General features: G+C 42.6%; 1 protein-coding gene and 1 pseudogene across 1 annotated transcript; one reads left to right on the top strand and one right to left on the bottom strand.

Moving 5' to 3' along the window:
* Nucleotides 1-1,922: 1,922 nt before the first annotated feature.
* TMEM202 (transmembrane protein 202) lies at nucleotides 1,923-10,122 on the bottom strand. The gene is made up of 5 exons (XM_034994624.1): nucleotides 9,569-10,122; nucleotides 9,094-9,349; nucleotides 3,043-3,192; nucleotides 2,573-2,704; nucleotides 1,923-2,119 (listed from the first exon to the last, which is right to left on the bottom strand). Exons 1-5 carry the CDS (start codon nucleotides 9,647-9,649, stop codon nucleotides 1,923-1,925), a joined length of 816 nt encoding a protein of 271 aa, XP_034850515.1. The 5' UTR covers nucleotides 9,650-10,122.
* A 2,443-nt stretch (nucleotides 10,123-12,565) lies between these two features.
* Nucleotides 12,566-13,504, top strand: LOC118003357 (annotated as a pseudogene).
* The last annotated feature ends 3,701 nt before the right edge of the window (nucleotides 13,505-17,205 follow it).

Genomic DNA, 17,205 nt, shown 5'->3' with positions numbered 1-17,205 from the left:
ACAGCCTGAGGAGCCTCTGAAATGAGGCCCCTTGAAGTAAGGAGGCACCAGTCATTTTGCTATAACTAAGGTCACCTGCTAAGAAGAGGCGCCAACATGGAGAGCTTTCTAAGATAGGGTCAAAATGAAGTGTGTGTATATATGTGTGTTTGTATGTGTGTCTCTATGGGTGGGGGCACATGTGCTTGTACTGCTAAACTCTTATCCTTAGGAATAAAAGCTAAGGGCGCCTGGGTGGCTCAGTTGGTTAAGCCACTGCCTTCGGCTCAGGTCATGATCCTGGAGTCCCAGGATCAAGTCCCGCATCGGGCTCCCTGCTCAGCGGGGAGTCTGCTTCTCCCTCTGACCCTCCCCCTTCTCATGCTCTCTCTCTCTCATTCTCCCTCTCAAATAAATAAATAAAATCTTTAAAAAAAAGGAATAAAAGCTAAAATATTAATCTAGGGTGCCTGGGTGGCTCAGTCAGTTAAGTGTCTGCCTTCGGCTTTGGTCATGACCCAGGGTTCGGGGATTGAGTCCTGTGTCAGGCTCCCTGCTCAGTGGGGAGCCTGCTTCTCCCTCTCCCTCTGCCCCTCCCCCTCCCACTCATGCTCTCTCTCCCTCAAATAAATAAATAAAATCTTTAAAAATATTAATCTAATGGTCTTTCTGTTACCATCTGGAAATGTTTGGGTATTCCTGATCAGGGACCAGGATTATAAAAACTACATAAATTGTAAGAACCACTCAAAAAAAAGAACTACTTAATTGCTCCATGTCTGCTATGTTTGTTTTCTACAAAGGTTACCAATAAATCTCTAAATTAAACCAAAAGGACCCAAAAGCTTATCTTTAAGAGAAGCAAGGGGCGATGTTGGGCACTTTAGTCCATTCCATTGCCAGATTTGGGGAGAAGTATGGACCTCAACCAATAGAGTAGTTGCGGTAGCTTCTAAAGGAATAAAGGACAAAATGGATGTCAGGGACTTTCTGCATGGAATCTGGTTTGGGTTTGAAAGGGATCTCTAGCCATCAAAAGACATATGTGATGGCCTGAAATCATCACACACACACACCCTTTACTTAGTTTTACAGGGTATATAAAACATGGACTAATCTTTCAATTTGGTTCACATAGATACTTAGGCTGAAGAAAGTCCTTTAGCCTCATTTGGCTCATTAAAACAAAATTGATGCCTAAGGAGTCGAAAGAGTCACAGGCCTATCAAGAGTCTGATGGAATCTGTGGCTCTCTTCACAAAAAAGTGCATACATAAATTTTGTGTAGAATTTCAGCTTGTGGGGGCCTGGTTAAGATATTTCCCCACCTAGGGAGAAGCAGTGGGCTCATGTAATAAGACTTTAAGTGTTCCAAATTACCAATCCTCACAAGAAATGGGACCTCACGGATTCCCCAGAACCTCCCTCCTCCCCCAACATCCTTCAGCTTCTTTGGATGGTAGGTATTATCGCCACTCATATTCATTCCATTGCTGGTAATGATCTGCAATTCCAATTCAACAATATTGATCAAATGCCTTCCACCCTGAGGGTGTCCAAGGCTACACATAAAAAGAAAATTTCAAGTAGAATTAGGTGGCATCTTTCCCTATGAATCATTCTGGTCTGTAAGATCCCTGATGCCCAAAGAGATCTCTGATCTACACCATGCAGCTGTTGTTAGTTTCTTTCATTCATGACCATAACCACTGATGTTTTCTCTTAGAAATTTTTTCTTAAGTAAAATTTTATTATTTTCTTTATGACTATAATGCATATTTTAGATCCAGTGGACACAAAACACATTTCAGCAGCTTTAATGCTTTCTCTTTCAGTAACATGGACATGATATTAGGAGAGTTTCCTAAAATCTGCACCATCATTTCCAATTCAGCCTCTCCTCCGTTTTTAAGACAAGCAGTAGTTGGGTTTTCCTATCACCATCACGGTTCTGCTTCTGGGGCTGTTTTCTCTTCCTCAACTGGAGATTCCTTATCAGACCTTAACCTTTCATCTTCATCAGGTACTACTGTAGTCACTGGACCAACTCCCAGCCTTGACTGCTCTATGGGAATCGCACTGACATTTCGATCAAGGGAACGAAATCTGAAAGTTATGTAGTTGAGGAAGGAGATGATCCCTAGAGGAGAAGAATTTGAGGTGAATTTCAATAGATAGATAGTCTTTAGACTTTTAAAATTCTTACTCATGCTTTCCTCAGTTCTAAAAGCCAACCCTCCTCTCCCCCAGCACAGTTACTTTATCCTCCTGTGCTCTCATTGCATTATAGTATTTCTCACATGGTGAAGACAAAGCTTGAACCTCCTAGATTCAAATGATGGTTCTACGACTTTCTGTGTAGTCTTAGGCAAGTCACTCAACCTGTGCATGCCTCAGTTAATGGTAGAACAGGTTGCTAAATTTAGGTTTCCAGACTCCACAATCCATGCTTTCCTCACCACACCATGCTGCCTTTCCATGTATGAATAGTCTAAATAGGAACAGTCAGTGCTTTTATTTCTCCTAGACTTCTACCTCCCTTTCAAGAAGTGACTTCCTCTTCCATCCTTCTTGCATAAGGGGACTGACTCACCAGAAAATGTGTATAAGAAGTCACTCCACCAATTAATGTGATAGGCCCATAGGAGATCTGGCTCCAAGGCATCCTTAGCATGCCAGTGAACCTGTGCCAGAAATAGGACGAGGCAGAGGAGCAGGGAGATGGCTAGGACCAGAAGAAAAGATGTCACAACCCATCAGTGTCTTCAGTCTGCCTTGACCACCCCCCCCCAACTCTCCTTCTGCTTCCAGATGCCATATGTATGGCAGAATTAAAATTTAGGGATTTACCAAGATGGGAAAAAGAAAGGAGCTTCTACCTCTCCCCCAGGCTAAGTCAGCTGAAGTGTGTTTTATACAGTAGGATAGGTCAGGTGGCTGGCAACTTGATGTGATACTGAAGAAGAGGAAAGGGACAAGAAAAAGAGAATGAAAGGCCCACGGAGAAACTTGGTTCCCTTGACAGTTTCACCCTGGTATTACCCTGCCAATCTAGGTCTGTACCTGAGATGAAGCTGAGTATGGATACCTTCAGATCCAAGTTGGTGGTTAAGCTTCCTCTTCTAGGCAGGCAAGAGCTGATGAGCCAGCCAAGGGCAACGAGTGTGGAGAAGAGAGAGATGAGGAAGAAAGCCCTGGAAAACTGAAGGTAATCTGCCAAGGGAAAGGAGAAAGGGAAGGCTTGGTTAGTCCAGCGGGGGAACCTCTCTTAAAACCAGACAGAGTCTTAGAGAAGGGCGTGAGAACTAAGGAGATGAAGCAGAGCTTGCCATGTGGCATCCAGGGCACAAATAAGGATCTTATTTCCCAGTTTTTCCACTGATACTCAGAATTTATTTACTGTGAAGGCAAAGCCTTCACTGTAAAACTGAAGATAATATACAAATAGTTCCGGATGCATTAACCCATTTAACTTAGATGTAAACTAGCTTCTAAGAAGTGTGACTCTAAACATCACAGCACATATTAAAACATTTTCTTATTCCTAATTCTAATTCTAAAAGTAATACATTGTTCAATATAAGCATTGGAAAGGCTACAAAAGTGCCAAGAAGCGGGGAAAAAAATCAGCCACAATCCCACTACCCAGGGCAGCTATTGTTAGCATTTTATATTATTTCTTTCCAGTATTTTTCTATCCTCTGTACATACTGGGTATGATACTGAATATCAAGTGATTTTTTTCTTAAGATTATATGGTAAGATATTTTTTCCCTAGTCACCTGTTGTAAACATCATTTTTAATGGCTACCGAACAATTTATCATATTAACATATTTCGCCTAATGATTCAACCATTGTTGGACTTGTAGTTTGTTTCTATTTGTTTTTTCTCTTTTAAATCTATCTGGCTGGCATAAGCCTTGTCAGCCTATGACTACAAAATGAAGTCCCATTTACTTAAACTCCCATACTGTAATGATTTCAAGCCTGAATTTACTGGATTGCAGGAATTTAACACCCTAAAAATATCTTCTATTTGTTTTTTCTTTTTTTTTCTTGAGAGTCCCTCAAGGCCCTGCCTCATGTTTGCTCAGGGAGAGGTCTGCTAGAGTTCTTTATCTCCAAAGCCCTTACCCAAGTACCATAACACTGCTTCCTTTCTCATCTCCTGGCTCAAGATCTCTGTTCTCTGCAGAGTGGATGTTGGTAAGAGAGAAGAAAGGGCATGATAAACATTACTTTTTGCTACCACCTCCCTAATATGAAACAGATGCTTCCCTTGACTTCGAGAGCAATTTTTAAAGATACATGCACCCCAATGTTTATAGCAGCATTATCTACAATAGCCAAATTATGGAAACATAATCAACAGCGCAAGTCCATTGATTGATGAATGGATAAAGAAGATGTGATACAGATAAATAGATATAGATATATATCTATATATCTATATCTACACTTATATCTATAAATATATCTATAGCTATACTTGGATATTACTCAGCCATAAAAAACAATGAGATCTTACCATCTGCAGTGACATGGATGGAGCTAGAGAGTATTAGGCTAAGCGAAATAAGTCAGAGAAAAGACAAATACCATATGATTTCACTCATATGTGGAACTGAAGAAACAAAACAAACAAGCAAAGAGAAAAAAAGTGGGAGAGAGAGAGAGGTAAACCAAGAAACAGACTCTTATTTCTAGAGAACAAACTGATGGTTACCAGCACGGAGGTGGATGGGGGAATGGGTGAAATAGGGGATGGAGATTAAGGAATGCACTTGTTGTGATGAGCACCCAATGTCGTATGGAAGTGTTGAATCACTGTATTGTACACCTGAAACTAATATAACACTGTACGTTAACTAACTGTAATTTAAATAAAAACCTTTAAAAAAGGAAATAAAGGATAACACACAATTGCAAGTAAATATAGCTCTCCTGAGATGCTACAGATCCTGCAATCTCTTTAATATCCTTTAGAGGGTGCCTCCTTGTCTAGCTTTTTTCCTGTCTCAAGGTAACAGGGGCCAGCTCATCTCTACCACTCAAAGTTCTCTAAGCACTTCTATGCCTGAGAATCCTAGTCCAGCTTCCAAGTAACCCAGAGAGAAGAAACTATATCAAAGCTTATCCCAGTTTAAGATCTGCCTCTTAAGTCTTATTTTGTTCTCTAGAACTCACCACTTACTAACATCATCGATAATAGTAAAGTCCATGAAGAGAAACCACACACCTACACATAGAGGTGAGTTGTTCTGTGGCCAGAACAAGTTAGCCACATTAAAACATGATAACCCAAGAGCAACGCATTTCCTGAAATCTGGGTCATTCAGAATTGCAGGATATGTAGCCAGTCAGAACCATCAGCCTGCTTTGAGCTGCAGGAAGCCCAGTGTGATAGGCATCGTTCATGGTATTTAGCCCACAATCCCCCACAAGACCTAGCAGCCCTTGCCTATAGCCCTGGCCCTTTGCCTATAGTCTCCTGACCATAGCTAATTGGAAAAAGGAAGGAGATCTGACCTAAGTTGGACCAATTTGATTCTTATGCTTGAAAATTTGGATTTGAGACTGATTGATGCTAATTTCCTTTTTTGCTTGCTTGAACCAAGAAGATACATAGCCAGACTGAGATATCACTTTTTGGGCACTTGCACACTAATAAACAGGAAAAATTGAGCTGTAGTGATAAAGCAAAGTATAAACAAAGATGAACGACAAAGCAACTCTAGAGAGACTAAGTGGTAGGCTTGATTTTCTTCGTCTGACATCCCAGTCTCTTCCAAACATTTCTGAAGATTTCCTTAGTAATATTCTTTAATGTGGCCTTGGGTTGCAGGAAAAGGAAGGCCAACACCCCAGTTTACTGAAGGCAATGAAGCTAATGCCCTGGGAAGAGAGGGGATGTCACTTTCAATTTGGAGAGGAAGAAGTCCGAATCATTTGAAAAGCTTGGTAAGATCCTTGGTAGGGTCCTCAGGGTTGTCCCAGTCAGTGATTCCGTACTTCAGAGCACCATCGGGTAGGACATAAAAGCTACCAAGACTGGAAGGAATACGACCCTACCGGAAAGCAGTAATGATTTCTCAGCGAACTGAGAACACTCACCATTTGGTGGTTTGTAACTGGTGGGCAGGATCTCCTGGAATTCCTCTTGCTGTACCCTAGGTCCTTCAGCAAAAATCAAAGCCAGGATAGGGAGGCAGTGCTCCAAAAGGATCAGGATCCTTTTAGTTATGAAGGAGCTAGACTGAGTGAATAGAGGTGGGATTGTGGATATGGATGAAGAAGGTGCTGCTGAGGGATCAGCCCACTTATTTAGCCAAATCTAAACCTCCACACTGTTGACATTGCACCTTTGTTCCAACAACAGAAGGCTGAGACAAAACCTCCCCAGGCTCAAGGAAAAGAAGGTGGTTTGGGAATGGAAAAGATCATGGATGGAGACCTAGCATCCTGGAGAGGAGGCTGTGAAATTGGCTGAGGATTTAGGTTCCCTGGTAACCTGGTTGGAGTGCCAGAATTAAGCATCCCCACACAGCTTGGCTGTGTTTCTTGTGCAGTGGTTCCCAGGGCCCTGGCTCTGGAGGCTCCAGTGCTCGGACTAAAAGACCTACCCTTCTTTCCCACAGTCTTCCAGATGGTTTAAGTTACCCTCTGTGGCAACACGTTCCTTTACGCTATGGTCTGACCTCACCTGTCCTACAGGCGAGGTAACAGAACGGTCTGTCCCACACTTGAGACCTAGCAATAAAAGAGAAGGATGGTGCCTACTACCTCCCACCCCTTCTCCATTCTATTAGCAACAGCTGCAGCAGAGGGGTTATCAGTCATCTAGAACCAGGAAAAGTCAGAGCCAGAGCCACAATGGCCTCATGTGAGTCCAGGACACAAGATCATGAGCACACATATTCTTGAGCCCATCAGAGAGAGTCCCCATGAAACTCTCAGAAATGACAGGAGGTACCATAGGAAAGGGGGCTGAATTCTTGCAATCACTAGGTGAAAATTCAAAGCTCTCGAATTTGGATAATAATGTTTGGGTCAATAATAACATACTGTAACAGGTTCATGAGGCCTGGACATACTCATTACATTTGGGGAATTCATTATGAGCTCTGTATTGCAGACTACTTACTGATCTTAGAATTAGGACTAGTTGACATTGGAAATAGGGTAGATACTTGACTTATAATTGTGTACTTAAAGGACTCAGTTGACCTTCTCTAAATCATTAATGGTTGGCCTCAGGTGAATTCCAAGCTGCAAGAAATAAACTATTTGCTACTGTAAGTGACAAAATTCCAAGATTCTGACTCACTAAACATTCAAATAATAATCTCAAGTCCTGAATTTTAGCCTGGGCACAGTTACATAAGTATGATGGCAGCTCAATTTTTATGCCTATATCTTTTACTCCATTTCCCTAGAAATGGAATTCGTGAGTGTAAATCTCCAGATACACATAATCATATTGCTTTGGTTGTACCCATTTATGGTCCCCAGTGTATGTGAGAGTGTCCAGCATTGTGAATCATCATTTAAAAATCTCTGCTAACATCCTGTTTGAAAAATCTTATCTCATTGTTCGTTTGACTTGCCTTTCTTTAAACATTTTTTTTTAAAGATTTTATTTATTTATTTGACAGAGAGAGACACAGCGAGAGAGGGAACACAAGCAGGGGGAGTGGGAGAGGGAGAAGCAGGCTTCCCACCGAGCAGGGAGCCCGATGTGGGGCTCGATCCCAGGACCCTGGGATCATGACCTGAGCTGAAGGCAGTCACTTAACCAACTGAGCCACCCAGGCGCCCTGACTTGCCTTTCTTTAATGATTAAGGTTAAAATGGTTTTTCTGATGTTTATTAGATACTTTTAGCTTTTGTTCTATGAATTGTCTATTTATCAAGAATTTATTGGGGTATTCACCTTTTTTGTTTTTTAAAAAAACATCAAGGCCACTTGTCTTTTATCTTTCATATTTGTTGCAAATGTTTTCCCTAGTTTTTCTTTTAAGCTGGAGATGTAATTGAATTGTCTGCCTGCCTTTGATTGTAGTTTCTTCTCAAGCTCTTTTGTTAGGGTCCTGCTCCTTAGTTCCACATGCCATAGATGCTCCAGTTCAGGGTTGAGCCTAGGTGCAACCCCCAACTCCACCTCCAGCAATTGGGGCCCCTGCTTATCTGAGAAGGAGAAATAAATGCCTTATTCATGCATGTTTTCTTTCACAATACCTGTTTCTCTATGTAAATGTATCTTTTGAGGATGATGGGGAAACTGTTTAGTGTAGTTATGTCTTTCCTCTAAGTCTTGGTTCTGATTTAAAAACTTATGCATATGGTATCTTCTAGCCCTAGAAACTTATTTTTAAATGTTTTGTATTGCATTTTCAGATTTACCTAAATTCACATAAAATTGGACGTTAATAATGTATTCTACATAGCTGGCATTTGTTATAGCACATATCTGACATGCATTTCTATTCCCTTCTACTGTTGGCGGAAGAACAAATTGACCTTAAAAGTTAAATCTGAGGGCGTCTGGGTGGCTCAGTCGGTTAAGCATCTATCTTTGCCTCAGGTCATGATCTCAGGGTCCTAGGATCGAGCCCTGCATCGGGCTCCCTGCTCAGTGGGGAGTCTGCTTCTCCCTCTCCCTCTCCCCCCTACTTGTGCTCTCTCACTCTCTCTCAAATAAATAAATAAAATCTTAAAGGAATTTTTTTTAAAAGTTAAATCTCATGGAGGCTGAGACACTTGGCTTTGTTTCCCAGTTCTGATCAATTACTTCTATTTCTGCAAGGCACATTAGAATACTCATCACATTGCTTCACAGTGACAGCTTATAAAGGCCCAAAGAGTTCTTCCCAGAGAGTAAAGAGAGTATCAACTACTAAGCTGGGAGAGAAAACAACCCGGAGTAGGAGGGAGAAAGGGTACACTGAGACACCAGAGAAAAGGATGGCTATATCCACAGTTTGCCTGAGACCCCTCTTGGACTCGGAGCGGTGAGGGCAAAGAGATCTTGAAGGAAGAAAGATGAAGAGCCAATGTGGCAGAAAGCTCTGGGAACTGTGGGGCCTGTGGCGTTTGGTTTGGTGGCACTCACAGGGCGGTTTAGGTGTGTGGCTCCAGCACAGCTCATGGTTGCATGAGATCCAGAGTCCTGCGTAGAGTTCAAGGCCATTCTTGACCACCAGGAACTGCACCCAGTTCAGTGGGGTTGTGCAGATCAGCATTAGGAGACCAAAACCACACAGGCTGCCACAGAACATTCGGATGTAGATGTGTGTCTGGTCCACATGGTGCTGCCGCCTCCGGGGTGGTATCGTGGCACTCAGATGTTTGTTGATGGGGAGGGTAGGCTACAAGGATGAGGGAAATATTGCCTACCCAAAAAGATCACCCTTGATCCCCAGGGTCTCCTACTCATCTCTCCCTTAAGTATCCCCATGTGGGTTTGATCTGTGGATGTCTCTCCTTACCCAGGGTGATATTTCTCTACCTTGAGGGCACTCTGTCTTGGCCCACCTTTAAGTAAGTCTTCTTCCTCCCATCTGACCTACAATTAGGTACCTCCTCACCCTTTGGTAGTTCCGATTCCCCTGAATTTTGGGAGCCTTAGGATTATAGAAGGTCAAGACTAAGTGGTCCCTCTTCTCCATCTTGGCAGCCAGCTCGCTTTCTAACTGCCACGGAATTTGTCTCCGTACCTCCCACACGTGCTGGCAGAATCAAAAGGGGCCAGAACCCATGGGCCAGATTCCATGTCTGTTTCATATTCTGGGTCTGATCAGATCAGGAACAAATCATCACATTTTAATCGGGTGCATGTGTATACGATGCTCCCCACCCTCCCTTGTCTGACTCCTTTCAGCTCCTTCATTAAAGAAATCCACAAATATTCTGTCAGCAGTTACTGTGTGTCAGGCTTTGTTTTAGGACCTGGGAGAGAAAGATAAATGAGACACAGCTCCCTAACAGCAAATAAAGAAGTTAACTCAGGTGGCTTCGGGACTTAGCAGCTTGTGGTTAGAATTCAAGATTACCAGTAGCCGGGATGGCCTTCACGCTCTTGCCCCACCGCAAAGTGGAGGGGCCCCAGGTGTGTCTCAACAGGCTCAGGAACCAGTCTGTTGGCCATGGTTTGGCATGCAGCATCCAGCCTTTTCCTCCTTTCTTGCTCGAGTTCCCGCACTTCAATGCCCTCTCCTCATGAAGCCCCTGAAGGGCGTGACACCCCTGCCTGTCGCTGCCAGGGCTGCCAGGGCCCACCGTGAAAATGCCAGTATCCCCAGCGTGGGGGGCTGCCCGCCAGCGTGCTGAAAGCTACCATTCACGGGCCGGGTGGCAGGGTTGGGTTCTCTGGGAAAGCGAGGAGGATGGCCTTCCCCTGCTCCCATAGCCAGCACAGCTTGTGCCCAGAGGAGCTCAAAGTCTTCTTTTCAAATGATTCTCTCAGTGTTGGTCCTAACTCCTCCTCCCACGAGGGCTCAAAATTAGTCCAAGATGTGGACAGACGCCATCCTGTTCCCCATCCTGGACATTTATTCAAATTAATGGCCAGCTGCATTGCCTGCTCTTGTTTTCCACGAGCAGATAAACTCTGAGTCCACAATTTGGGCTGAATCAGAATGCCCTATCACACTTTTCTCTGAGCATGCCCTCTCCTCACCTGCCCCGACCTGTCAAAACCTATACTTTATGTCAGCTGGGGGTGGGAGGACAACTGGCACTTAGCTAGCTTATGTCCATGCTCTAGCATGACGTCCTCTTTCTCCAAAAGTGTCATTTGACTCTCTGTTTCCCGGCACTTAGCCTAGTGCCTGGAAAGAACAGTATTTAATGTTAAAGGAATGAATGAGCAATACATACATATATATATATTTTTAAAGATTTTATTTATTTATTTGAGAGAGAGAGGGAGATCACAAGCAGGGGGGAAAGGTAGAGGGAGAAGCAGACTCCCCTCTGATCAGGGAGCCCGATGTGGGACTTGATCCCAGGACCCTGGGATCATGACCTAAGCCGAAGGCAGACATTTAACTAACCTAGCCACACAGGCGCCCTGCAATGTATTTTTATGTAAAGGAGAGAGATTGGTACAGAGGACAGAATGGTTAACATTGTCAGAGGAAAATTAGGGAAGCTTTACTGGAAGAGGTGATGTATTAGCTGGATTTCAAGGGAATTTTCCAGGTAATAGAGGTGACAGGGCATTTGAGGTGAGGAGAATAGTATGTCTCAAGGCATGAGGTTCTCGGGGCACTAGAAGCAGTATGGTTCTACTAGGTACAGACTCCAATGGGAGGGGGGTTGAGGGTTGCAGATATAGGCCAGAGCTAGCTCACAAAGAATCCTTTAGGCCCATGCTATGCAATTATATTGTGATGTTTCAATTAATGTAAAACGCTAGCACTCCTGGCTTGATTGGAGGAAAGACTTTCCATCTGTAGCTAAGTGGCTTGCACAGCATGACTGTGAGATGCACATGCATGTCTAGGGAGCTAGACATAGGCACTGAATACCCAGGCTTGCATTTCAGTCCCCATTCTAGCACTTACTTAGTTCCAACACTCACTGGCGTGGTTCTTTGAGGCAATTTCCTTAACCTCACTGAACATCAGTTTCTTCATTTCTAAAACTGGGTTAATAATCATTCCTGCTTCATAGAATTTTGTGAGGATTAAATGAGATAATATGCATAAAGCTCTTAGCACAATGCCTTAATATGTGCTCAGTAAATACTATCTATTGTTTTTTATTTTATTTTATTATTTTTAAAGATTTCATTTATTTATTTGACAGAGAGGGGGAACACAAGCAGGGGGAATGGGAGAGGGAGAAGCAGGCTTCCCGCGGAGCAGGGAGCCCGACACGGGGCTCGATCCCAGGACCCTGGGATCATGACCTGAGCCGAAGGCAGACACTTAACGACTGAGCCACCCAGGAGCCCCTGTTTTTTATTTTTTTTTAAGTTTATTTATTTTTTTTAGTAATCTCTACACCCAGTGTGGGACTCGAACTCACAACCCTGAGATTAAGAGTCACATGATCTCCCGATTGAGCCAGCCAGCCTCATTATTCTTTTTTAAACTGTCTTTCCAAGTTTGCTGGACCATGACCTTGGCACAGGCCCCCCTGAAACAGAGGAAATATTAATGTTGATGAACAGGATGTGTCACCACTCCCCACTTCACTAGTACCACTAAACCGGAACATTACCAAAGAGAGGATATTGATGTAATGTGGGTTAACAGGTCATTTTGTGACCAGTGTCTGATTGGTAAATGATGCAACTCTCCAGCTATTGAAGGAACAGATCAGGCACCACTGGACTCGCAGGCCTACTGAGACGTAGGATGCTCTGTCTAGCTGGGAACTTGCTAGGGCCTGCATGCATATGACAAAACCAGCATTCGTGCATAACTGGTGGCTGTGTATACTGCTATTTACCCACTTTAAAAGCAATTTGGGGTCCCCAGCCTGTCTAGCAGCCACTGCCCTGCAGCCTCCGGGGTCCAGGAGGAGCACGGCTGAGGCCCGTGGACCCTGAGCTTCCAGCGCCAACCTGACACAACATGGAGCTGCTGCCGAAACCAGATTATGGGGGCTTTTTATGCTCCCAGCTCCTCCCTGCAGAATCCTGCAGCTCCGCTCTTGCCCTGGTGCCCTTCAATGTGAAACTGGCTCAGGCTGGTTGAGGACTCAGTCTCTGAGAAAACAATTGGACTGATGTGAATGCAGTTTTGGAAAAACATGTGGATGGTGTATCCTTTAACATTTCACCACCACAGCAGGTGGCCAGTGAACTAGATGAGGCACCAGCAGAGGCAAGCCCCTCTCCTGGGCCCCCAGACTGACCTTGCAGAGCCCCAAGGGGTAAAAGCCAGGCCCCCGCCATGGGGGACTGAGAAAAAAAAAAGGCAGCTGGGAAGCTGTTATCAAAAGATATACTCTGACTAAAAGATGGCTTATGACAATCATTGGTAAAGGAGACTAAAATTTGGATGACAAAGCATATAACATCCGGGAACTGGAAAATTCTGCTGAAAACGCACAGAACTCTCCTCTTCATTTAACAATAGAACTATTTACCCAACAGGAACTCCATACCACTCATGCCACAAGTCACGCTGGAAAAGCACAGGGCATTGTCACATGCTTGAGAGCAACGCCCTATCGCGGTAGCAGAAGAGGGGTGTTCCTTCTCTTGGATATTTGTGTGTTTGACAAACACAACACATGGCGTTTCACAAGAGGATTTTCTATGGAAGAACCAAGCTATAAAGGTGAGAGATGAAATATTTGTGTCATTGCTAGCCCAGGACGCTGGCACTTAAAGCATGCTAGGTCCTTCCACAAAGTGTTCTTGTGAAAGCATTTCCTGCTTTTCTTCAAGTTGCTCTGGAGGACTACTTAAAGAAAATTCAACAAATGAATTTTTATATATTCCACCCATCTTTACAGCAGACGGATGCTTCCCGTTACTTCCATTATCTGTGTATATTCAGTCATGAGGAAGAAGAACTTAATTTCATGGCATTGGGGAAAAAAAGCAGTTTGGCTAGAAGAAAACAGAGTAATATGTTTGTGACCTTGCAGCAGGCCAAGAATTTTTTTTAAAACAGGACTTCTAAGGGCGCCTGGGTGGCTCAGTCAGTTGGGCATCTGCTTTCGGCTCCGGTCGTGGTCCCAGGGTCCTGGGATTGAGCCCCGCATCGGGCTCCCTGCTCAGCGGGGAGCCTGCTTCTCTCTCTCCCTCTGCTGCTCCCCCTCCTCGTGCTCTCTCTCACTCGCTCAAATAAATGAATAGAATCTTAATAAAATGAAATAAAGTAAAATAAAGAGGACTTCTATTCACCAGAAGATACCCTTGAGACGTAAAAAGGCAGTCCATAGAGTGGGGTAAGATCTTTTCAATGTGTGTAACAAAAAACTCATAGCAAGAATTTATAAAGAACTCTTACAAATCAATGAGAGAGACAACCTAATAGAGAAATGAGCACAGTCCTTAATTGACATTTTGCCAGATATGGCAATGGCCAATAAACATATAAAAAGGTGCTCAGCTTTATTAGTCATGAGGGAAATGCAAATTAAAACCATAATGCACTGGGGCACCTGGGAATTTTGGGTTGATTTAACAATGAATGACTTTTGAGATAGATGATTCTTTTTTTTTTTTTAAAGATTTTATTTATTCATTTGAGACACAGAGATACAGAGAGAGAGAGAGAGCATGAACAGTGGGAGAGGCAGAGGGAGAGGGAGAAGCAGACTCCTGGCTGAGCCAGGAGCCCGATGTGGGGCTCGATTCCAGGACCCTGGGATCATGACCTGAGCTGAAGGCAGACGCTTAACCATCTGAGCCACCCAGGCGCCCCGAGATAGATGATTCTTAATAAGAATAGAGTAGCAGGGGCACCTGGGTGGCTCGGTTGGTTAGACATCTGCCTTCGGCTCAGGTTGTGATCCCAGGGTCTTGGGATTGAGCCCAATTGGGCTCCCTGCTCAGCGGGGAGCTTGCTTCTCCCTCTCCCTCTGTCTGCTGCTCCCCATGCTTGTACTCTCTCTCTGTCTCTCTCAAATAAATAAATAAAATCTAAAAAAAAAAAAAGAATAGAGTAGCAGTTATGATTGTGCCTCAATTAAAATTTTGGCAGTACTACTTACTAGCTCTCTGATGTTGAGCCCGTTATCTAACCTTCCACACAACAGTTTCCATATATGTGGAATGGAAATAATGGTACCTTTCTCCCAGGGTAGTTATGAGAATTACATGAATTAATATTTGAAAAGCATTAGAATGGTGCTCAATGCATAGTTTGATATTTGGGTTTCTTAATCATGTAACACCTAAAATTAAGTAAAAGTAGTCTCTGATCATGGATATGTAGAGAAAATAATATACTTTATACAAAATTTTATTTCATCCTTTTAAAACTCCTATTTTGTATTTAAATGTGCTTCTTTAAATGACAACTAATCTGCGTATATAATTTATAAATTGTGGGGGGTGCTGTGAAATTATTTTTTGTGCTGGATCACAACAATTTGACGACTGCTGTTCCAGATTAAGAATCGGTCTATAAAACTGAAACAGATATTGTATAGGAATAAGTTATGTAGAGAGCATCACTGTTCTTTCATTGTGATTAGTATTCTGGAGATATTAATGTGTCTTGTACATTTTTAAGGGTGTGTTCTGGAGAATCTACACAGAGCCTCTCTAAGGGGAAACCTGATGTACCACGTGATCGCTGTCAATTACCTCTATTGCATAATAAAAGGGTTAACCACTTGAAAAAGAAAAGAAACCATAATGCAATATCACTACACATCGGCCAGAATGGTTCAAATGAAAAAGTGCTGGCAAGTATGCAGAGCAACTAGAACGCTCATGCACTTCTGTTGGGAGTATAAATTGGTATAATCACGGAAAAACTGCTTGGTGGTATCTGCTGGAGCTGAATAAACACATGCTCTTCTCATTCTAGGTGGGTAGGCAACGGAAAAATGTCCACATGTCTACCAAAAGACATGTATTACCATGCTCATAGCAGCACCTGTCATAATAGTCCCGAATTGGAAACTACCCAATTGCCCATCAACAGAAGAATGGAAAACCATGGTACATTCATACAATGAAATACTATACAGCAATACAAATAATCTACAGGCACACGAGCAATATGGATGAATCTCATAAACACAATGCTGAGCAAAAGAAGTCAGATACAGAAGACTACATAGGTATGATTGCATTCATGTGAAGTACAAAGCAGGCAAAATTAATCTGTGTTTTCAGAAGTCAGAAATACCCTCCGGAGGAAGATGACTAGGGACTGGGAGGAATACATAAGGGGATTATGGAGCTGGAAATGTTCTATTTCTTGATCTGGGCATTGATTACCAGAGTCCTATATGTATACTATATTTTAAATAATTTGCATGTATAAAATCAAGAATCTTAAAAATTTATCTTTTGTCTCAGTAATTTCACCTCTAGGATCTATGAAATCAATATTATTTTTATAGCTTGTTAATGTAACCTCTTATCTACTAGGAACTGTGCTAGGTGCTTTACGTACATTAACCCACTTGCTTTTGTGAATCACATTTTTCCCATTTCATCTTCTAATTATTATTGCTAACATATAAATTAGCTATTTTTGTTTATGTATTTATTTTTTATAAGGCCACTTGACTAAGTCATTTTAATTCCAATAGCTCCTTTGGCTAATTCCCTAGGGTTTTCTAAGTAAACACTGTATCATCATCAAATAGTAATAATTCTGTCTCTTCCTTTACAAAACTTGCCTTATTGAATTGATTGGACCCTCCCAAATAAAAAAATAAATCTTTTAAAATTCCACATATGAGTGAAATCATATGGTATTTGTCTTTCTCTGATTTATTTTGCTTAACATAATACTCTCTAGCTCCACCCACGTTGTTGCAAATGGCCAGATTTCATTCTTTTTGATGGCTGAGTAATATTCCATTGTATATATATAATCCACAACTTCTTTATGGACATTTGGGCTCCTTCCATTATTTGACTATTGTTTTGTTTTGTTTTTTAAGATTTTATTTATTTATTTGAGAGAGAGAGAGAGACTGAGAGAGAGAGCACATGAGAGGGGGGAGGGTCGGGAGTGTCAGAGGGAGAAGGAGACTCCCTGCTGAGCAGGGAGCCCGATGCGGGACTCGATGCAGGGACTCCAGGATCATGACCTGAGCCGAAGGCAGTCGCTTAACCAACTGAGCCACCCAGGCGCCCTATTTGACTATTGTTGATAATGCTCCTATAAATATCAGGGTGTAGGTGCCCCTTTGAATCAGTATTTTTGTATCTTTTGGGTTAATACCTAGTAGTGCTATTGCTGGGTCATAGGGTAGCTCTATTTTCAACTTTTTGAGGAAACTCCATACTGTTTTTCAGACTGGCTGCACCAGTAATATCAACATGTACAGTTACTAGTCACCATTTATAAGGAAAATACAGCATTGTTGAATTAATACATTAGCCATTATTTATATAATATTGATATTTTTTCCTATCTGAACTTGGGACATAGGGGAAGCTACAATAATTTCAATATCATAATCAAAGCATAAGTTTCTAGTGTGTTTAGTTGTCCTTTTATTTTTCTATTTTTTTAAAGATTTATTTCAGAAAGAGCACACGAGGCGGGGTGGAGGGGCAGAGAGAGGG

Source organism: Mirounga leonina, unplaced genomic scaffold (assembly GCF_011800145.1).
Source record: "Mirounga leonina isolate KUSES-001 unplaced genomic scaffold, KU_Mleo_1.0 Mir_91, whole genome shotgun sequence".
Lineage (NCBI taxonomy): Eukaryota > Metazoa > Chordata > Mammalia > Carnivora > Phocidae > Mirounga > Mirounga leonina.
Note: the sequence above shows the minus strand (reverse complement) of the source record. Positions and strands in the feature narration are given on the sequence as shown.